The sequence below is a fragment of the Diplotaxodon limnothrissa genome, linkage group LG8, assembly GCF_057381915.1.
Source record: "Diplotaxodon limnothrissa isolate DT_005_m linkage group LG8, D_limnothrissa_male_GT1.1, whole genome shotgun sequence".
Classification (NCBI taxonomy): Eukaryota; Metazoa; Chordata; class Actinopteri; order Cichliformes; family Cichlidae; genus Diplotaxodon; species Diplotaxodon limnothrissa.
This window is the reverse complement of record NC_140603.1, coordinates 16,521,461-16,544,847: the sequence shown is the minus strand read 5'-3', so window position 1 is coordinate 16,544,847 and position 23,387 is coordinate 16,521,461. Positions and strand designations below refer to the sequence as shown.

At 42.3% G+C, this 23,387-nt stretch overlaps 2 protein-coding genes across 3 annotated transcripts in view; one reads left to right on the top strand and one right to left on the bottom strand.

The window, feature by feature from the left end:
- Positions 1 to 2,888, top strand: part of atp2a1l (ATPase sarcoplasmic/endoplasmic reticulum Ca2+ transporting 1, like) — a 12,433-nt gene extending 9,545 nt beyond the window's left edge. The window contains exons 23-24 of one of the 2 annotated variants that reach the window (XM_085361396.1): positions 107 to 152; positions 2,225 to 2,888. In XM_085361396.1, coding sequence (XP_085217522.1) covers positions 107 to 111 — 5 coding nt within the window. In that variant the 3' untranslated portion in view covers positions 112 to 152; positions 2,225 to 2,888. The remainder of the gene's footprint in view (positions 1 to 106; positions 153 to 2,224) is intronic. The other variant, XM_085361395.1, reaches the window with a different exon arrangement.
- On the bottom strand, positions 2,590 to 23,387 carry LOC146626638 (sulfotransferase 1C1-like). The gene is made up of 7 exons (XM_085361399.1): positions 22,597 to 23,387; positions 21,833 to 21,961; positions 8,170 to 8,267; positions 7,822 to 7,948; positions 5,794 to 5,888; positions 4,319 to 4,499; positions 2,590 to 3,258 (listed from the first exon to the last, which is right to left on the bottom strand). Exons 1-7 carry the CDS (start codon positions 22,781 to 22,783, stop codon positions 3,146 to 3,148), a joined length of 930 nt encoding a protein of 309 aa, XP_085217525.1. The 5' UTR covers positions 22,784 to 23,387; the 3' UTR covers positions 2,590 to 3,145.

Below are 23,387 nucleotides of genomic sequence, written 5' to 3'. Positions count from 1 at the left end.
CATTTTAATTCAATCAGGTTTGATTCTGTGTTTTTAATCTGCCTGTTTTCACTTCTCTCCATTCATCATTAACTCACGTAACCCGTTTGTTTTTGTCCATTTCCAGCTTAAATTCAGCCAACCCATCACCATTAACCTGTAACTAAACCAAGGTATTCCAAGGCTCACACTGCAGTGTGTAGCGCTGTGTAGAGACTGTTTGTCTGTTTGTGTATTTGTTGCTATTTCAATGTGTTCAAGCTGTTATCAGACTCACTGTGACCTCCGGGGTCTCCTCACTACTCATTCATTGAAAATCAAATTGAAAAACATTGGGTATCATGACTTCTGTATGGGGAGACCCTCGAGTGTGTTGATCTGAGGTTTCTGTTTATTGGTTTTTGTTTTTTTCTTCGTGAGATCACCGTGAGCAGGTGAGTAGATCACTTTGTATCTCACCAAGGTTACCTTTTATAATCATTATATAAACATTAAACAAATGTTTTTTCTTAGCACTTTATGATATAGCTGTAAGCAGATAAAAGGTCTGTGTGAGTATTAATTGTTCCCTTTGTCAACAGATTTTACTCTTAATCTCTTTTACTGTTAGCATTATGTGTAGTTTTTTCCTCTAGAGCTGCAATAAACTCCAAAATAATTTATTACATGTTTATATGAAGCTTATAAATAATAACAGTGACTTTTTCATAAAGTAAGCCCCACATTTAAAATGCTCTCCCTTGTAAATAAAGGCTTAAATTGTCTTAAACTTCTTAAACTAGCTTATATTTCTGAAAGAAAGTCATACTGTGAAACTGTTCTTTGTTCTCCTTATGAAGACAAATCGGGGATGTAGCTTTTTTTATGTTTAAACCCTCAAACTCTGGAACCTACCTTCAAATATGAAGTCTAACAATAATTTCAAGCAGTTCTTAAAATACACCTTTTTAATGAGACATTTAGCTAATGTTTCCACTAAATAATAGATCGCTATACAGCCTACGAGTGAGCTCAGCCACATTTAGTGGTCTGGTAAATAAAGAGCATGTGCATTTTGTCTTTGTCAGTATCATGTTGGCCTCCTACTTCTGTCGTGTCAAAGTTTGTTTGTTTTCATATTTCTGTTTATATTCGACAGGATTTTGTGCAGAATTTAATTTTATGTATTGCTTACGGATAAAGTGCTTAAGAAATTTAAGAAAACACAACTATTTTACAAATCTGTAAAGTTTTTACATTTCTTTGGGGGGTTTAACCAAGTTCATGTTTTAATTTGAGCCAACACACCAGACCTGACTGAGAAGTCAAAAGTTAAGTGAGGGTAACTGTGGTTCAGGGGGTTGGGAAGCGCTTCTGTAACCGGAAGGTCGCTGGTTCGATCCCTGGGCTCTCTGTCCTGGTCGTTGTGTCCTTGGCCAAGACACTTTACCCTACCGGTGTTGGCCAGAGGGGCCGATGGCGCAATATGTCAGCCTGCCCCAGGGCAGCTGTGGCTGCAACTGTAGCTGCCTCCACCAGTGTGTGAATGTGAGAGTGAATAAATAGTGGCATTGTAAAGCGCTTTGGGTGCCTTGAAAAGCGCTATATAAATCCAATCCATTATTATTATTATTAAACACTGAAGCTAATTTTCTGTTCAGCAATGTAAAAAAATAACTGTACTGGCAAAAAAGTAAGTAAAGTCCTCAGTAAGTAACTGGCATTTGAAGTAATAATGTGCTTTATTATTTTGTAAAACAGTAAATTTATAAATACACGAATGACAATATTTCTTTTTTAGCATCAAAAATATCATTTTGATTAAAGGGCTTGTGTATAAAGGCTGATTAACCAGACCAGAAATATTAAAAAATATTTTAGTAAACTAACAAAACTGTTAATTTAGGGCAGCTGACCACCCTTACCTTGGTGGTCTTATAAATTTTTAAGCACTGTGTGTGTGTGTGTGTGTGTGTGTGTGTGTGTGTGTGTGTGTGTCTGTGTGTGTGTGTGCGCGCGCGCAGGTGTCTGTTTATATGTATGTATTTCTGATGCATTGCTTGTATTTTGTAGTTTTAATATGTTTTTATGCTTGTGACGTCCTTTGATCCTCTGCATGCCATATTGAGCTGTACACAAACTGAATTTTGTGAAGCCCTGTCACTTTAAGTTTGAGAGACGCTATCAAAGTGTCATTCTTCTTATCACACGAGAAATCACGTAGTTTTCCTTTGTTTACCAAATCACGTGTCTCTGGTCTCTGCAGCAGGTACAGAAGTTAAATAGAGATGTAGAAGAAGAGGATCTTCAGGGCTGAAGAGAAAGAAGCGGAGGAGAGAGAAAGATCACAGCCAAAGAGGGGAGCCATAAAGAAGAAAAAGACTGAAAAAAGAAAACCTTATGGAAAAAAAACAAACAATAAAATTTGTTTAAAATCTGCAATAAAAATAGTCTCTGTATAAGGAAGGAGATTGAATTAAAATGAGGGGAAGTATCCTGATTAACCAGATAAAGCAGTAATATTTATGATTTTATTCTAAGAAGTAAAGTATGTATTAAAGGTGATTATTTTTTTTTGTTAACCTTGGATATTCTCAGCTGTTGTGTTTTTGCGTCCTCTGTCCATTTTCATATGACTGACTTTCCAGCTCATTACTTTGATTCTAGTCTTCGTTGCTCGTGTCTTGTGCAGCCTCCCTGCTTTAGCTGGGCTCTGTACAGTGTGGTGTAGGGTTGTTTAAAATGACTTCATATGGGCAGAAAAACCACTTGCTTTCAGCCGCCAGCGCTCTCTATGACCATGCGGTCAGCGGACTCAGTTGGAGGTCTCGTGACATAAAATGGGCATGTCTACTCAGTCACAACACTTTTGGTCTTATATATTGTTTACTTGATAAGCTGCAATAAAGTGATGATTAAAAACTTGTGAATTTATTGTGGAGCATGTTTTTATTGAGAGTAAATTTAGATGACCTCCTCTGGAAATGCCACGAGGATGAGTGATTACAGTGTTCAACATCCATACATATTAAATGTGAGTCAAACCATTTTAATTTTATAGCAACTATTTTGGTTTTTTTAGCCCATGACGGGGGTTTTTTTTTTCCGCTTCTGCTGTTTAAGCGTGGCTCAGCGACAGTCATCAGTCTTTGGTTTGCATGGCGAATTCCAGAAACCCCCGGATCCATTAGATGAGGGTCCTGAACGGTATGTCAACGTCCTTCATCTGCTTTTCATAGTCTTCATCAAACAGCTTTGATTGCTCAGCTGTGAAATGGTTTTTCCAGTCACCCACTTCACCTGCATATGAAAAGGAAGACAATTTTGTTAAGTTGGAAAATTTATGCTAAAGCCTCTATCAATGTTTTTGTTTTTTTTTGTTTTTTTGCACAAATGAATAACTGACTGGTGCTTAAAAAATGTTTTCCAAAACAGTCATATGTAATGCCCACACAGTGTCTCATTTACCGCTAATACATTTATTAAATTATAACATGTAACATACAACATGCGTGTAAACACTGTTCACATTTTGTATCACTGTGGATTTTAAATCAAAAACTGCAAAGTGCAGAATTCCAGCTTGAACTGCTCCGGATGTTTTTCAGCCATTTTTATATGTAGTCATTAGATGATTGATTGACAAGCAGTTTCTTGAGGCCATGAAATTTCAGAACTTATCAAACAATCCTTTTATTTAAAATCATGTACGTTTGTTAAACTCATTTTAAGCCTGTGAAAATGTGAGGTTATCTGTATGACTAGCTGTAATGTTTAGCCCCATACTTTTTTAAAAACCTGGACGTCTGCATTTCAGTTACATCTTGACTGTTTGAGTTAAGATCCACTGTGATGTGTACAGAGGTAAAACTCCCAAAACTGTATCTTTGTTTATAGATGTAATTATATTGTGCTGATTAAATACTTAATGACTGGTTTGTTAAAAGTGAGGGGGAAAAACTGACCATATAATTGTTGCAGAAGCCCAGGCTAACGATGCCTTGTTTGAACTAAAAATCCTCCAAAACTTTAAATCGACTCTAGTTAATATCTGCCAACAGACTTATTCATTTGAGTGTTAAGTTGTTGTAATGTATAAATAAAATAGAAGCGAGAGCTCAAAATCCAGGGACCTCTAGGGGGTGCCCCTGCACTGAAGGACAGGTAGCAGAGCAGTAATTGCTGCCTTTGAGGAGCTCAGACTGTTCACAAGTTGATTTAACCTTGTGACATTATTACATGAAGATATTTGTGTGTCTGAGACAAATATAGGTGTTCATGACATTTTAACTGCCCTACGTAAGGGACTCACTGGCGACTGAGATTGACTTTCCTGCATATCTTTAATTTAATAGTGCACCTTTTCTCATGAAAGGAGAGATGGACTGGTCAAACACCGGAGATGGAATGCAGGAGTAGTTGGCCATCGGGTTCTCCTTCATGTTTTTAAAGGAGGTGAGCTCCACGATTTGGCTGACGACCTCATCGGAGACCGACAAGTCCAGGTACTTCATGATGCGCTCCACTTCACGCCGAGGATTCTGGGAAAATAAATGTGACAGAGTATGTGCGGAGATTATTAATTTTTAAAATTCATTACAGATGTTCAAACAGATAAAACAAGAGGGGGTGTCACCACATTACGACTGAAAACAGCAAATACCTGAAGGTAACGGAAAAAGTAAAATCATAAGAAGTGATAAACAAAACACTGCAAACCGGTGAGGAGAGATTACATAACGGAAATCAAATTGGGAGAAGCTGTTAAATGGGAGTTCTTCCTCCTCACTGTGGACAACTGCTCACAGCAGATCATTGCCCTGTTGGGTTTCTCTCTCTAACACTTCAGGGTATTTAGCTTACAATATAAAGTATGCTGATATTTATGAATTGACTGGTCATGTGAAAAAGGATGTTTATCACGGGATTCTGTGCAGTCCTGTGAAAAACTAAGTACACCTTTACTGCTTCAGTTGGTAGAAGCAAGCTAATTAAATGCGCTTGATTAACTGATCTTCAGGAAGTGTGAGCACCTCTATAAAAGGTTTGCAAATACAGCATATCAACAGAAAACACCTCATACCAACTGTTAAGTAATCTACAGTTAAATGTGAAGCCATCTGTCCAATAGGTAAAGTTTCACTGAAATTAGATCATGCAAAAGGACAATGGCCACAAGCACAGCAGCAAATCTACCACAAAAGGGCTGGGAAAGAAAAGAATAAAGGTAAGCAATGGCCCGATCAAAGTCCACACCTCAAACTAACTGAAACCTGGGTTTAAATAAAGGTCTGCAAACATCAATGAACTGTAAGAAGGGTCCAAAAGTCTTCCATAACGATGTGAGAGACCGATAAGGTCATACAGAAAACCTTCACTTCAGGTTATTGATGCTAAAGGTGCTTCTACAAGCAACTGAATCACTGGGTGTTTTCCACACGACTGTGCAGTCCAACTTTCTCTGTCGTGCAACTAATACATATATACAGTTCTTTGAACAATATCTCAAAGTATTTTTTTAATTTATATTGAATGTCTTTTAAGAGTATGGTACATTTGTTTTTAAATCTTCAGAAATAGGAGATTTGCCGGTAGTCACATTGTTTACAAAAAAATCTGCTCTTTCTTTTCAGCTGTATGTCAGACAGTTGGCATTACTTTTCTTTTTTTTCCTTTATACATGAAGCTGGTCTAAATCTGCGTCTATAACAAGGCTTCCTAATCATTCAATCTCAGCTTTACATATGAGATCAAAGGAATGCGCTGCGTTTATTACGTTTGCTTTGAAGAAGGTTGCGCAACATGCTTTGGTTATAATCCACGTGTTCTCCTCACCTCTTTCATGTCCTCGTAGAAGAGGTACAGAATATTCCTCTTTTCTCGCTCCAGCCAGTAACCTTTCACATGATCATACCAGGAGCCCCATGACACTGTAGAAGCAGAGCAAAGGCCATTCATTCAAGCAGCTTTGATGAAAACATTTCTCCTACTCCAGTCCAGGTTTATGCTGAGTGTATGTTTATATTTACGGCTATCGTAAAGCCTCATTAACAGCTTAACATCAACATTTATGACAGTAGGTATTTTAGTAACTGTCGGCTGATAAGAGACTGATAAACTTGACCACCTTTAATGACTTTACAGCTGTGTAACTGCAGAGCTGATGAATTATTGCAAAGTGATGAATTATGATTACATAATTCATCATTTCTTTATTTTATACTAGGAAAATTAAAAGTACGTACAGTGACTTATTGACAGATGTGTCATTCTGACTAGCTTTAATATCAATATTTGGTATGACCACCTTTATTCTACAATACAGGCAGCTTAATTTCTTTCAGTAGTTTTCAAAGATACTTCTCTTGCTTTTTGAAGGACATTTAAAGATGTTGGCTTCCTTTTGTTTGGTTCTCTGACCTTCAGAAAACCTGAAGAACTATTGCTCAAGACCACTTAAAGTTAAAGGGCTCCTTGAAAGCAAAGCATAAAGAAATAAGGGTTGGGTCAAAAGTTTACACATCAGTACACATTTGCATGAACGGTACATGTTTTCAGTTCCTGGCAAACTGACAAGCCTCTGATTCTTATGAACAAGTTTCATGTTTGTGCCTTGAGCAGTCGAGCGCAACCAGTGAGCCAAGGTGGAATATGAGTTTATGCATGTAATGTTTGAACTTTGCCAGATTTTAGATCTGATTTTACCTGATGAACCTGCACACCCACTCCAATCCCTGGAGGTTATCAAAAGTAGCAAATCAGTCAAAGACTGACTGAACCAAAGTGCAGTCTGAGCTCCTCGGGAGGTCCTTCATATCAGCTGCTGTAAGCCCATTTAATGCACAGTACTAATAATATGAGTTTTCCAAAATGTTTGCATATTTTCATGTTAGTTACTGGGTGTTTTATTTATTCATAAATTATTAACTTTATTAGGAATTAATATTGTTTATGTCAGTGTTTATGGCATGTAAATGGCAATGTAATTTCCTGCAAACAAAGGATCTATCTTTGAATCTGATTAACTGACGGACCATTAAATTTGTTAAATAAATCAAGCCCAACGAAACCTATTATGTACATTTCCACCATATTGTGTTTTATGAAAGGCCACCTTTTTGTTCCCTAATCTTCACCAAACTGGCACAGATGCTTTAATATGTTCCAGTCAAATCAGCAGCAAAGCAGCCAAACTGGTTATATGTCACCAAGATTTTGATTTCTATCACAACTAAACACTCTCCTCTCAACAAGCTGAGAGGAGTCAGGTAATAATTCACTTTGCATTACCCAACCCAGTGACTTCATTTATAGGTAGTTAACATATATCCAATTGTTAATATAAAGACATTTCAAAAAGTTATCATTTAATGACCCTACAGCAACCATTTAAGTCTTTTTCTAAGGAAATCATTTTTTTTCCCATTCTGGAATGAATGCATTGAGATTTAATAAAGTTGTGTGATTGGTTTCATACTTACTTACAAAGCAAACTATGTTCCTAACAAGGCACATATGGTGGGAAAAAAAGCACAAAAGAAATAGCAGTAAAGAAGCAGCTTTTTTATGGCTGTCATGATGAAGAAATATTCCATTTATTTATATATTTTTTAAAAAAAGGTTACATTTTCATCCAGATCCTCCCAAGATATGCGCGCTACAGCCACTCAGGGTGCAACTAATCTTATCATGACCACTCAAGCATAAAAGGCAGTTACACAAGTTGTCATAGTTTCCATCCACCATCACATATTTTGTTCACAAAAGCCTCCAGGCAACCAAAGACGCTGCTTTGGTGGGTAAACATATAGGGCTATTGATGGCTTAGAATAGGTATGAGGACACAGAGGGAAATATACTTACGCTCTCCTTGCATAAACTTGTGGATGTAGCCACCAAAGGGCCCTGGCTCAGGCTGGGTCTGATTCATAAGATCAAAGTAGTAGTAGCTCACCAGGTTGTCTTTGGCATTGCGTGCCACGTAGATCACCTTCCCACATGATCAGGAGGAACACAAAAAGATATTCACAGTACAGAGAACATGTTATTTGATGAGATTGTGTCTAGCATGGCATTCGTAACCTCCCACCTCATTTACGTGCCGTATCATGAACCTTTTACCTTCAAGCTGCATGAGTTTTCTGTCTAGTAAGAAGCAATAAAATGAGGAATTTCTACTCTCACTGAAGTCTAATGGACAAGAAGTCTCACCTTGCATTTGTTTTCCCAGAATCCAGGAGGCACCAGCTGAAAAGGAAGATGTGTCTTGATAACTCTCGGGGGATCCATTTTTTCCAGACGATCAAGACCTGTGTAAATGACCTTTAAATTTGGTAAATATTTTTTACGTTTGTTTGAAAGGCACTTCGGTTTTATTTTGAAATCCATGCTTTTATTTTGAAACAGGAAACTGGCACAAAACCGTTAAAGGGCTGTTAGTAGCGTTTCTTTTAGGATATGGTAAAATAGTGTGCCTTAAAGTGAAAAATATGTATGTTTACTTTGCCAATTAGTACCTGGCTGACAGTGGCACAAGGTTTGTTAATGTTTCCTTTAACAGAATAAGTTACATGCAATCAAAATGTCGTTTAATAGAGTTTATGTTGTTAACCTTGACCTTGACCTTTATGTGTAGTTGTAAGTTAGTGAGGTGATATAATGAATTGAGTGATGTAAATTTGATGTATATGCTATACGTGAGCAGGAGAAATTTGTTTCCTTTGATCTTATGGTATTAATATTGCTGGTTTTGTTTTGCTCCTAGCTCTTACGGTGTCTTCACTGAATGTTTCAATAAAAACATTTCCAATAAAACCTCTGTGAAGCATCAGTATAAGAGACAATCATTCAGCCAGGGATGCTACACCTGAGACATAAATCCAGGGAATTGGACATAGGAAAAACTTAACTTATGTATTCCATGATTTCTCATATATTCCAACCAATGGAAACTGCTTATTAGCATTGTTGACTTTACTTTTTTTTAACACGTGTTACGAACTTGCATGTCCATGTGTTTGTTTGTGCAGGTGTTGAAAGGTCATGTCCCCTTTCAAGCTCGAGGTTGACACTAGTGCGGCTGGTGCAGGAGCTGTCCTTATGCAGGAAGACCATCGTGGCGTGGATCGCCCAATTTGTTATTTTTCAAAAAAATTCACCAAACATCAGATGAACTACAGCACTATTGAAAGGGAAGCCCTTGCCTTGTTGTTAGCCCTGCAGCATTTCGAGGTGTATATCGGATCCAGCTCTATCCCTGTTCAAGTATTCACTGACCACAGTCCATTGGTGTTTCTCTCCCAGATGCGAAACTCAAATCAGAGACTTATGCGTTGGTCCCTTCTTTTGCAAGATTTTAACCTGCACATCAAACATAAGAAAGGGACGGAAAATGTCATCGCTGACGCCCTGTCGAGAGCGATTTCATAGTTTGGAAATTAAACAATAGGAGGGTTGTTTAATTCTTATGGAAGGGGGTGTTACGAACTTGCATGTCCATGTGTTTGTTTGTGCAGGTGTTGAGTCTTTTTATGTTAATTTAGCTGTGCCAGGGCCCTGCTCCGATTGGTGCGTGGATACACCGCCACGATGTGACTGGTTCCAGCTGGAGGACCCGCCCATTAAAAGGAGGCTGGAGTGCTACAGCGGGAGAGGTCCTCGCGTTTCTCCTCATGACCCAGTAGTATTCCTGTGGCAGCCGCTGGCTGCAGTGTGCTTGAAAGTTGTGGAAGTGGAGTGGGTAGGGGTGAGCTGCCGTTTCTTTTGATCACCCGTTTTCTCCTGTTTTGAGTTAGTTAAGGAGGTCAGACTCTGTCTTTATTTTTGACTTTGTTTTGGTAAGGTCAGGGGTGCGGGACTTGTGTAGATTTGTTTTGTTTATTGTTTTGGCCTTGGCTCACCCTGAAGTGTTGACACTCCCGTTTTGGTTCCTTTATTTCACATTGTAAATAAATCACCTTGTATCTAACGGATTTGTTTCTTGTGGCTGCTTGGGTCTTGGGGGGGAAGCGAGTGCCTCACTCATGTTATGGCCTGGCCCTAGATGGGTCGTAACACACGGTTAAAATAACATTAAACAGGAGAAAAAGTTGAGACAGCCATTTAACTTTAGGCAAATTTCCCAAAAAATGTGACAGCAGTATTCATTTAATTCAATTCAATTTTACTTAGCACCAAACCAGTCCTCTCAGAGCAACTGTTGTTGTGATTTCTACTAAAATGACCGAATGACTCAGTATATTGTGAACTAATAGGATTTCACCTTATTCTGAGGTATTTGCAAGATCATTTGTAGTAGCCTACTACAAGAGAATGATATCATCCAGCTATTTTGATGTAATGTCATTTAGCTCAGTGCTTTGTTATACAACCTTTTGCATTAACATGGAGCCTTCCAGGTATCTGTTCTTTGAATAACCAACCTGAATTAGAAGAAGCCCTTCTAAAGTTTAATCAACTCTATATCTGTGGTGCTATATCTATGCAAATGACTATGTAAATATTTTCTACACTCGCGATCTCAACCTTTAATATAAAAATATTTCCTGTAAAAGAAAAAAAAAAGGGGGGAGGTGTTTTGTTTTGTACACTAAAGTTTTTGCACAGATTAAACTACATACATTCATATTTTGTCTTCAAAGGTCATGGGCTAATTTTGTACCTTTTGAACTGAGCCAAAATGCTAAAAGCTAAGTTGGTGGTGACGCTAAACAACTTCAAGCTGTACATATTTAGGCAACATATTACACAACGTAATAAGAAAAGAGACCTGCTATGCAGATGATATTTTAATATTTTTGGGTCAACCATCAAATTCTTTACCTAAATTAATGCAATCATTTGAATACTTTGGTCGACTATCTGGATATAGGGTTAATATGAGTAAAACACAATTTGTTGAGGAGTACTTGGTGAGGGCTAGTTCTTTTAGGTTCAGCAGCTAACAAGATGGTGTATCGGTCAGGATACAGGAAGGAGGACAACAGGCTTCCACTTTGCTGGATTGTCACCGCCAGCTGTTTTATTGCCACCTAGATGCTCAGTGTTGCCAGCAGTCTGTAGTAACAAACAAGTTGCCATGAGTATATAAATATATACAGCAACAGCTTCACTAAGATAAATATAAAGGATTACATGAAATAAACCAACACATCCATCTGAATATACACATAACAGGACATATATAATTTGAACTACGCCAATCTTACATCTCTTGCTCTAAACACAGAAAGGACACAATTAAACACAGTGAGAATGTCATACATAGCCGAAACATCCACTCTAACTGTAAACAAAGGACTTTGGCGCCATCGTGTGGCCGAATAAAATTACTACATAATGGCGGCGGCCGGCGGCACATGCTTCGAGTCACGAGATGAAAAAATGCGGTGCTACAATGCGGTAGAATGCAACTAAAGCCGCGGCCAACATCAGAATCGGAAAATAAACATATTTAAGGAAACTTACTTCCAATCATGAACTTAACACTCGGAGCATCACGTGAAGGATGGCAACCAGGAACACAGCTTACGAGGTAACAGAACTAACACAGAAAAATCTCCTCTTCTCGAGTAGCATCGCGATACCCCCAACTTCTGCCTACGTCATTTCCTACGACTCCACCCCACACAATATTGCAGAACATAGACATAAAATCCCAGAGCCTTTTATACAGCCGCCCCCAAATGTGGTTACACATTTGCTCCCCGAAAAAAGGCTCCCTAATCAGTTGAGGGAGGCGACTTGCTATTCTGCTTAGTATCGCTGTCTTCCGATGGCACGGCAGGTAAAACTACCAACCGAGCAACTGGTCTGGTGTAAACACGTCCATTAACGTTCACATCAGCAGATCGGACAAGTCCATCATCACTACGATGAACCTTAATCACATGGCCTATTGGCCACAAGGCTCGAGGCAGCTGTGGATCTGCAACCATAATAACTGCCTTTTCCAGAAGTTCAGGAGGAGTTGACTGCCACTTCTGCCTTGCCTGTAAGCCAGGCAAGTATTCCCTGATGAATCTTGCCCAGAACTGATCAGCAAGAATCTGTGAGTGCCTCCAACGTCGCCGACTGAGGTTCTCTGTCTCAGAGTAGACCACCTGGGGTAGTGATCCATCAGGCCGCCCCATGAGGAGACTATTGGGTGTCACAGGGTCCACATCGGCTACGTCGGTGGAAACGTAGCCTAAGGGCTTTGCGTTAAGGATCAATTCAACCTCCAGCAGAACTGTACGGAGTACCTCCTCGTGAAGAGGTTGGGAACCCACACAGGTGCGCAGAGCTGTCTTCACTGAACGGATTTCCCTCTCCCATACACCTCCGAAATGTGGGGCTGCCGGGGGGTTGAACTGGAATCTGATCTTCTGACGGGCGAGCCTCCCTTGCAATGTCTCTGACATGTTGGCAAAGGCTTCTCTGATTTCTCGTTCTCCCCCTTTGAAATTGGTCCCACAGTCAGACCATAACTCTGCCGGTGTCCCTCTTCTGGCTATGAATCGCCTCAGGGCCATGAGGAACGCATCCGCGTCTAAGCTACTTAGGAGATCAAGATGTACCGCCCTCGTCGTCATACACTTGAAAATGATTCCCCAGCGTTTCTCATGACGTCTTCCTACCTTCACAAACATAGGCCCGAAACAGTCAACACCGGTTGAGTAAAAGGCTGGTTTGTACAGTCTAAGCCGAGCAGCTGGAAGGTCAGCCATCTTGGGAACAGAGGGTTGTGCCCTCCAGCGCTGACACTCAGGACAGGTTCGCTGGTGCTTGCGAATTGCCTCTCTTCCACGCAGTATCCAGTAAGACCTCCGCAGCTCCGCGAAGACCCGTTCGGGGCCTGGATGATGCAGATCAACATCATATTTCTGGATAAGCAGGCGTGTGAAAGGGTGTGAAGGATCCAAGACAATCGGATGCAATATAGGTCCGTCAAGACCTTCTAGGCGTCGCAACTGACCCCCTACTCTGATGAGGCCCGCTGAGGTATCCAGTTCAGGTGCCAGGGTAAGCAAGCGGCTTCTGGATGAGACAGGTTTCCTTTCTGAAAGCAATCTGCACTCCTCAGGAAATGACTCCTGTTGAGCCTGCCGGAGGATGGCCTGTTCAGCATTCTGATAGTCCTCAGCCCTAGATGGCGCAGTCGAGAGTCCCTGACCACAAAGCTCTTTAACAGTAACATCCAAGAGCTCCTGCCAAGTCTTGCACGCCATTCCATCCTGACAGGTAGGTGTGGAGGTGATAGAGGTTCCACAGAAGACTGTTTTCCGGAGCTCAAGTTCGTCATTACGGGGCTCGGAGCTCGGGTTCTCTGGCCATGTGTCAGGACTGTTGAGCAGAAAGGGGGGTCCATTCGACCACCGATTAGGCACTTTGAGCTCGGCCAGAGCCTTCCCTCTCGTCAGGTCATCCGCTGGATTACTCTCTGAGTCTATGTAGCGCCAGGTACAGTGTTCCGTCAACTCCTGTATCTCAGCTACCCTGGCTCCTACAAAAACCTTGTAGCGGCAGGACTGTGAGCTCAACCAGGTAAGAACAGTGGTCGAATCAGACCACAGGACTGTTCTTTCAATCGCTGAGGTGAGTTCCTTATTCAGGGTACTGGCCAGCTGTGCTGCCAGCAAAGCTCCGCAGAGCTCGAGGCGGGGAATAGAGAGAGCTCGTTTGGGGGCTACCCGGGAGCGAGCTAGGATGAAGGTGAGGTGAACTTGCCCATCCTGTTCTACAGTCCTCATATAGGACACCGCTCCATAAGCTTTCTCAGAAGCATCCCCAAAAATGTGCACCTCACGAATGGCCCCCTTTAAGTTAGCACTGGCAGGAACATAGGCGCGTGGGAAGGTAAGGTGAGGTAAAAACTGAAGCTCCACCTCCCAGTCAGACCAAGCTTGCAGGAGGGTGGAGGGAAGATTCGAGTCGTCCCAACCATGCTTCTTATCCCATAACTGCCTGAGAAGGAGCTTGGCCCGAGTGGTGAAGGGTAACAGATAGCCCAAAGGGTCGTACTGTGAGGCTAGGACTCTATAGATGTTTCTGAGGGTTGGCACCTCATAGGACACGGGCCTGTGCTTATAACCCAAGGAGTCTGTATTCCAGTCCCAGCTGAGCCCGAGCGTGGTCTCTAGCGGGTTGGATTTGTCCTCGGCTAGCCACAGATCCAGACTCTGTGATCTAGCTTCTGGAGGCAAATGGCTCAGGACACTTGGATCATTACAAGCCCACTGACGTAGCTCGAAGCCAGCTGATTTCAGCAACTCTCTTAGCCGATCCACCAGATCTCTCGCTTCTTCCGGTGACCCAACACTCTGTAGGCAGTTGTCTACGTAGAAACACCTCTCGATGGAGAATCTCAGGCTGTCGTCAGGCTGTGTGTGCTCCATCACGTGATGTTGCAGGGCGAAGGTGGCGCAGCAGGGGCTTGAAGTTGTCCCAAATGGCAGGACCTGCCACTCGAAGATTTTAGGGGGTTCATCCACCTTTAAGTCCCGCCAAAGGAACTTCAACAGGGGCCGGTCTTCAGGGAGGAGCAGTACCTGATGGAACATCCCCTTGATGTCTCCACTCACAGCTATGGGGTGTTCACGAAACCTGACCAGCACCCCCAGCAGGGAAGCTCCAAGAGTAGGGCCAGGCAACAGGAACTGGTTCAGGGACTGTCCAAGGTATTTATGGGAACAGTTAAACACCAGGCGATTCTTCCTGTTATGACTGACAAGATGATGCGGTATGTACCAGTTCTCCTTGGGCGAAGTCTCATGCGTAACTTCCTTCACGGCTCCTGATTGGATCAGCTTCTGCATTTCTGCCCTGTAGGCATCAGCCCGACTGGGATCCTTTAACAGGTGCCTTTCTGTGCTTCGAAGCATGGGCATGACTGATTCCTTTGGTGCATTCAGTGGCGGCATCTGTGGGTGACGGAGTAGAGGTGTAGCATACCTGAAGACTCCATCGACCATCCTGCGAGTTGTTCTTGCCTCGAGCAGGGCCACAGCCTGCTGATCCTGTTTCGACCGAGTGACCTCTTTCTCGGATCGGTAAGGCACCACGTCCACCTGCCAGAGCCGCTCCACATGTTTGAGCAACTCGTCTGATTGGGCGGATGTATACAGGGATAGGACAGGCTGGGTCTGCCGCCCCATGAAAAGACTTGGCCCTTGAAGGGTCCAGCCAAGCCGGGTGTGGACTGCTGCTGGGCCTCCAGGTGGGCCGAGGCGGACTGGTTCTATGGGGGTGATCAGGTGTGGCTGGTCTGAACCAATGAGAAGCAGAGGCTTGGCTTCCTTCAGGGCAGGGACCGGGATCCCATGCAGGTATTTGTACTTCCTTCTCAGCTGGTCGATAGGATAAGTATGGTGAGCTAAGTTGAGACGATCAGCTGTAAACGCTCCATCAATCTTGTAGTAGGATCCGGGGTTGGTAGCAGCAGAGACGCTGAAGGATACGGTATGTCCATGAAGCATCTGAATATCTTGGCGGACGGTTCGTAATGGCAGGTCCTCCGGGGTGCCTGCCAGACCAAGAGTCTTTGCAGCAGCAGGGAGCAGCATGGTCCTCTCTGAACCGTCATCAAGTATAGCATAGGTGTCTAGAGTCCGCTCTCCATGGCTCAAAAGCACAGGTACAATCTTCAGCATGACACGATTGCCAGCCCCATGGCGATCAAGGTAGAGTGAGCCCGAAGCCGAACTGGTTAGGCAGCTTTCCTCCTTTGCAGCCATGCCAGCGTTGTTTCCTTCTGTCCTGGCATTTACCTCGTGAAGAGCCAGCAGATGTTTACCCTGGCAGCGGCTGCAGGGTTTCTTTAGTGTGCACTGAGCAGCTAAATGAGTTCGGGCACAGCGCCAGCATCGTTTGTTGACCTGTATCCAGTCCTTTATTTCCTCTTTGGAGAGCTTGGCTACATCATCACATTGGCTGAAATAGTGTTCTGTGCTCTCACAGTAGGCACAGTAGGCTTTGTTCTTAACCTTCCCTCTAGCTCGACTCTCCTTCACTGGTGAAAAAGTGTGTTCTGATGGCCCCTTTAGGTTATGTAGGACTGTCACGGTTTGTCGGCCTGTACGGGCCTCAGCCTTTACACTGGTCCTTTCTCTACTGCTTCTTACACCTGCTTGGCCGTCAAATCCTTGACACCAGGACTCCTGACGAAGCCATGCAGATAGGTCGTACAGAGTGTAGGTGCTCCCGGGCTGTTTAAACTGGTGTCGACGAAAATCAGCTCTCTGTTCGGCAGGAAGCTTACTTATTAGTCGGGCAACGTGGGACCCACAGTTCAACTCCGCTTCTCCTTCCAGTCCTAATGTTTGTAACAGCCCAACTAGTGACTGCACCCGAAGGGAGAACCTTTGGAAGGCTACTGTGTCACCTCGCCTTATTTCAGGACCATCCAGGACACTTGCTATCTTTCTCAAGGCGAGCTGATGAGGTTGTCCAAATTTGTCGTGGAGGGCTGCCATGGTGTCAGTATAAGGCTTGGGTGAGTTCAGGTAAGCATCGGCAATAAGTCGAGCTTCATCTAGTTTGAGGTGGTCCACAAGTATCTGATACTTGAAGAGCTCAGTAGCATTAGGAGGGAGTAGGTTCTCTAAAGCCATGCGGAGCCTAGCAAACTCAGAGGGATCAGAATGAATGAACCTTGGAATGGTTGGTTTGGGCCCCCTGTACACTAGCTCAGCCGAAAGAGGAGCAGATGGGTTGCTGCCGTGCCCACTGGTTACTCCAGTGACAAGAGAGGGGGAACTGGCTGGAACAGGCTTGGTTGGGAGCAAACCTGTCTTACTTGGTGCCCAGCAGGGGGGTGGCACAGAGTGTTGTGGAGGGGCATGAAACGTGTTTCCATCCTTAACCACAGGGTCCTGATATAGGGTGCAGCGATGACTAGGCAGCGAAGGCTCACCAGCGAAATATGGTGTGCGGGGTAGAGGGTGGTACTGTACACCATCATCGGAGTATTGTTCGTCAACCTTCATTTGGGAGAATCCTGTGTGCAACTCTTCCATCGGTTCAGGCCATGGCGGTGGGTCAGGCCACACCTCCTCATCCTCCTCCTGTGGCATTGTCTCAGGGGTGGTGTATACCTCTCCTGAACCGCGCTTGGGGGGATGATTGGTGCTAGGCTGTGAGGCAGTCAGGTGAGCCATATCCTTCCTCAGCAGGTGAGCCACTTCAATCAGCTCTCTGAGGTCACTCTTTGCTTCCTTCAGTTCTTTGAGGCCCTCCTGTAAAACTTGCTGTGATTGGAGTAGCTGCTCTCTTTCGGCCTGCAAGGCTCTGAATTCTGTATGAAATGTGTGTATTGAAGACCCTAGCAAATTAGAAGGTGCAAATTCAGGTGAGAGGCTCCTATTAAGGTCCACATCTTGTTCACTTCTTCCCAGTGGAGAGGGTGTATTGTAATAGGCCCCATCCCTGTCGCTGTAGAGGGGTGGCGTATGACTATACTGAGGCTGAACTCTGTCGCTTCTTGTGTGAGGCTGTGGGGTATCCCACTGCAGCATTTTCCTAAAGAGGTGGCCTGTATAGTTAACATCAAAGTCCTCAAACCGGCTTGGTCGACGTGTATGGCGTTTAGGCCTTGCATCAGGACATGTCGCTCCATCTGGCTCCATCTTGATAACTCATCCGGCTCGAAGGACCAATGTTGAGGAGTACTTGGTGAGGGCTAGTTCTTTTAGGTTCAGCAGCTAACAAGATGGTGTATCGGTCAGGATACAGGAAGGAGGACAACAGGCTTCCACTTTGCTGGATTGTCACCGCCAGCTGTTTTATTGCCACCTAGATGCTCAGTGTTGCCAGCAGTCTGTAGTAACAAACAAGTTGCCATGAGTATATAAATATATACAGCAACAGCTTCACTAAGATAAATATAAAGGATTACATGAAATAAACCAACACATCCATCTGAATATACACATAACAGGACATATATAATTTGAACTACGCCAATCTTACATCTCTTGCTCTAAACACAGAAAGGACACAATTAAACACAGTGAGAATGTCATACATAGCCGAAACATCCACTCTAACTGTAAACAAAGGACTTTGGCGCCATCGTGTGGCCGAATAAAATTACTACATAATGGCGGCGGCCGGCGGCACATGCTTCGAGTCACGAGATGAAAAAATGCGGTGCTACAATGCGGTAGAATGCAACTAAAGCCGCGGCCAACATCAGAATCGGAAAATAAACATATTTAAGGAAACTTACTTCCAATCATGAACTTAACACTCGGAGCATCACGTGAAGGATGGCAACCAGGAACACAGCTTACGAGGTAACAGAACTAACACAGAAAAATCTCCTCTTCTCGAGTAGCATCGCGATACCCCCAACTTCTGCCTACGTCATTTCCTACGACTCCACCCCACACAATATTGCAGAACATAGACATAAAATCCCAGAGCCTTTTATACACAATTGCTTGAGTACAATTATATTCCATCAGAAGAAATTAAAAATAAGTGTCAATTAGCATGGCAAACAGAGTACTTTAAATATTTAGGAGTCATAATACCTAAGGATCTTACAGAACTATTAGAATGAAATTATTTACCAATACAGAAAAAAATTAAGGAAGATATAGCGAGATGGAATTTAATTCCATATTTAAGTTTATATTCGAGAATGGACTCAATTAAAATTAATATTCTTCCTAAATTATTATATTTATTTCAAACACTACCAATAGAAAAAATAGACAAAATTTTGTCAAGATACATATGGCAAGGAAAAAGGCCCCGAATTAGATTTAAAACCCTACAACTTAACAAAGGAAAAGGGGGGTGGGGCTTACCTTCTCTTAGGGAATATTATTGGGCAGCACAATTAAGGCCTATGATATGCTGGTGTAATCCTTCATACGATGCTCAATGGAAAGCCATTGAGGAGGGTCTGACTTCCATCCCCATACAAGCTATTATAGCAGACAGAAGCTTGCAAAATTTAATAAAAACTATTGAAAATCCATGGATCAAGTTGACTTTTAAAATTTGGGAAACAGTAATAAAAGAATATAAACTAGAAGAGGATATAGCAGTTCTTAAGTGGTGTGCATATGACACACATTTTGCTCCAAATAAATTGGACACCAGATTCAAAGATTGGACATATAAAGGATTAACAGCTTTATTTATGGTAATGGAGGAAGGGAGACTAATTAGTTTTGATAAAATGAAAGATAAATATTCATTGGAAACAGGATTTTTATAGATATCTACAGATGAGGCATTTTGTCAATAAAACGATAAAAGCTAAGGCTGAATTGAATAAACAGCTGCTAGACGTATTTATAAGGGCATATAGTTCAAATAAAAATAGAGGTATTATAGGTGACCTCTATAAAGGATTAACAAATATGAAATTACACTCAACCTTGTATATCAAAACAAAATGGGAAATGGAGGGAGGAATAGAGATAAAGGAGGATGAGTGGACAACAATATGGGCATATCAATGGAAATGTAGCAGCTCACAGAGCTGGAGGGAATTTGGGTGGAAATGCCTGACAAGATATTTTATTACACCTCACCAAAAATCTCACTATGAAGGTAACCCTCCCGCTTGCTGGAGAAATTGTGGAAATACAAATGCAAATCACTATCATATTTTCTGGGACTGTCATGTTATTAAAACTTATTGGAAGGGAATACATGCAGCAATACAAGTGTCAGGGTCCTGGGTCTGAGCAACCCAGGATCCCTGAGCAGTTATGAATTATATTATTATTATTATTATTATTATATGTATTTTGGTGTTACTGCTGCTCTTCTCCATGCTTGTAGATGTGAGTGTGTGTGTGTATATGGGTGCAGGTGTGTATGTACACTGGGTTACAGGCGCCTTCAGGCCTGGTGGGTGTTGCCCGGCTAGGGGACTGGCCACACCCGAAGCTGCACACCTGCCGCTGATCAGGGCTCGTCGGGGGAGCTACTTAGGAGAGTCTTGGAGCTCCCACCGACGCGGGATCATTGCTTGGGACTCCACGTTAGTTACCCAGTTTAGGTTCTGTCGTGAAGTGTATGCCTGCCATTGTTGAGTGTCCTGACAGCTGCTGCTATTGTTTCCCGCAGGAGGAGCGTGGAGGGCTTGGAGAGCAGCGAGCACCGGGGGGTGCTGACACGGGAGCAGAGAGCACTAGGAGGACACATCACGGGAGTCTGGGGAAAACACTGGGATTCATTGTTGCTTTCTACCACACTGTAAATAAACGCACTGCTTGTAATTTGAGCACCGCGCCTGGGTCCTCCTTTCCCACATTCCCCCATGGTTTGCCACGTCAAACCGTGACAACAAGAGACATTTGGAAGATATTTACCTTTGGAAAGTAAAACTCTATTATTTGGACTTATGCCAGAAGGATGGACAAAGAACGATAAATACTTGTTTAATATTTTACTGGCAGCAGGAAAAAAAGCCATCACAAAAAAATGGCTTTCTTCAGAGAGCCCAACCATGAACATGTGGATGAACATCACACTGGACATTTACAGAATGGAGAAAATGACAGCAGATGTGAACTACAGGTCCACAGGTGTGGACCTGTTTGTATCACGATGGAAGAAATGGATGGACTACATTAGAAAACGCAGGCCAGTTTTTGCTTTTGCATTAGATTTTGACTCTGTTAACTACTAGAAGACTAGAGGAAATATTAGTTACATTAATGGAAACAAAAACACACTCCCTATATTTATTTATTTTTCTTTCCTTTTTCTTTTTCCTTATGTATTTTTATTTATGTTGTTTGGCTTCTTTTTCTTTGCTTCTTCTTTCATTCTTCTTGTATGGATATTTTAGTTGTTTAAATATAGAAAAAAAGAAAAAATATATGTACTGAAAGATAGCTGAAGTTGATGGTATTGTATAGTGATTTTAAAATGTCAATTAAAAAAGAAAAAAAGAAAAAAAGAAAAGAGAACAAATTAGCACCTAACTATAGCTAAAGTTAGTAACACGCTAATCAGCAGCCCGTTTGTTAGCTTAGTTAGCAACAAGCTAAGAAATAGGACTGAAGGACTGCGTAAGTGCAGCATGCAGCAACACTCAGCACCTTGAGTGTTTTGAAAGGCGCTTTCAAATAAAATGTATTATTATTATTATTATGAATTCAAAGAAGAAAAAACACTATAGTAAATATTTAAGTCCTGTTTTTATTTTTTCCCGGATGGCTGAAAATGGATAAATACAATATAAAAATGTACCTGACAAAAATAACAAACACAGTAGGGGACCAAGTCTGGATAATCAAGATAAGAACACCTGAAGTGATTAGAGACTGATGAAACATAGGCATGTTTTCTTGAGTCAACAGTCCAGGGGAGAGAAAGGGTGGGAGGGTAAAGTTCATTATTTTCTTTCTTGTATCTAATGGTTTGGATATAGTGGTAAGTCTAGCACCCCAGTACATTTAAGATTTCCTTAGACAGTAGTAACACTGACTGTTGTGCCAAAACCCTGCAGCAAAACACTACAGCTACTTTTTTAGCTGTCTGTGACTTATTGTTATAAACCTGCCTGTTAGGTCACCGTGACATGCTTGAAAGTTGGCTTCATTGTAAAAATTCAACTGGCTGGTATTAAAGTTTAGTCAAACACAAATATGGCTAATCTGTGTTGGAAAAGCACAGCTGCGTTCACTGAAATGACCCAACTACAGTAACTTTTGTTGATCGCCTACAGAACTCCAGTTCAAGTCTTTTCTTTGGAGGGATATGCTTATGGGTTGAGAACTCATTGACTCTGATTGGGGTGGGAAAAAAACGATCCGTTACAGAAACATTCCTCCTTGACTTGTTTTTGTGAGTTCTGACATGCTACAACTACATGTTAAACCTGCTGAGTCACAGTAGAGAATAAAAACATAGATAAAACACACACCTGAAGGGATGGGAGGTGGGGAGACGATCTCTAGGAATGGACTGCGGACAGGTGTGGGGGCTCGTTTGCAGGCCTCAGCATCTCCATTGTGAAGGAGCAGGTCAACAATTTCCTGGGTCCATGTAGTCCCTATGAGACAGAGACATCAAACGGTGCACTGCTAAATCTCACCACATTGAGTAAAAACATTAACAACAGTCCAACAAACGTCTTTTTTGACACCAGCTACTTAGTAGTGCCACATTACAGCAGATTCCACAGTCTAACAAATTAGTCCAGAGACTGAAGGGCAGGAAAAGTAGCCTGTCTTTGTTGTTTGTTTGCTTAAATTATAACTCTCACACTTCATGAAGGCGTAATTACAGGATTAGTCTAGAGTTACTGGTGTTTTCCTTTATTGCCTGCTTGTTTAAGCAGTGACACACACACACACACACAATGTTTTGATAGACTTAGTGGAAAAACTACTTAACAATCAAGTAATGGAAGAAGAAGAAAGCATTAACACCACAATGGAAAAATATTTCCTCACAAGTTAAAGTGCTGCATTAAAGAGAAAAGGGAAAGTGTGCTTCATTTTCTATGCTGTTTTGGCAGTGCAGTCCTGCATATTTTCATGTAACATCTGAATTTGCAACAGATAAGGAAAATGCACAGTATTTTTCTCCATACCCGTGAGTGGAAGTGTAAAGTGTTAGAAATGTAAGAACGCAAATAAAGCTGCTTGAGATCAGTACTTTGTGTCTAACACTGTTTCTGAGTACCTGCTTTGGGGTAGGTGGCGATGAGGAGGTCCGATGGATCGGGACGAAAAGCCCAGATGCTGTCCCAGTTGTTGGCGATGTAGTTCATGAGAGGCACTCCTCTGACTGGGATGAGAGGGAAGCGTGTGATGGAGGAGCTGGCCTTATGAACAGCCTCGCTATAAGTCATTTCTTTCTCCTCTGACATTTTTTACACTGCCAAAAGCTGCCTCAAGGAAATCAAGAACAGAGAGCTAAAATCTGCCTCTTTTAAATTGAAGAAAAAAAAAAAAAACTTCAACAAACTCCCGAGGTCCTGCCTTCAGCTGTCTGTGTCAAACACTCACTGCTGATTTGCCAATGAGCCACATAAATCCCAGCTTCTAATGGTCCTGTTCTTCCTGATTGTCAGTCCCACAGTCAGCGTGTTTACTTCCTTTTTAAACTGTCATTATCTCCTCCTTGCATGATCCCGGCCAACAGCAGCGCTGCCTTGTTTCCTCTTGATTTCTCGTGGTCTGCAGCGTAAGTCGCCTCCCAGATCTGAATGCGGGAGCAGGAGTCTCTCAGCGGCCTCTCAGAAACAATGAACTCCCAGCTGAAGTCTGAGTGCCTCAGTCACTTTAAAACGTGTTTCTTTTTGCCCCTCTTTCTATCTTTGTAAGCTGGCTCCCTGAGTGCTTGTACCCAGGTTCTTATCAGTCTGCGATCACAGGAACTTGCACCAGCAGACCTACACTAAAGTGCCCTTATGTAACGTTCCTAGTTACGTATGAATTCCACTTTTCCTCACAATACTGTCTTGACTGCTT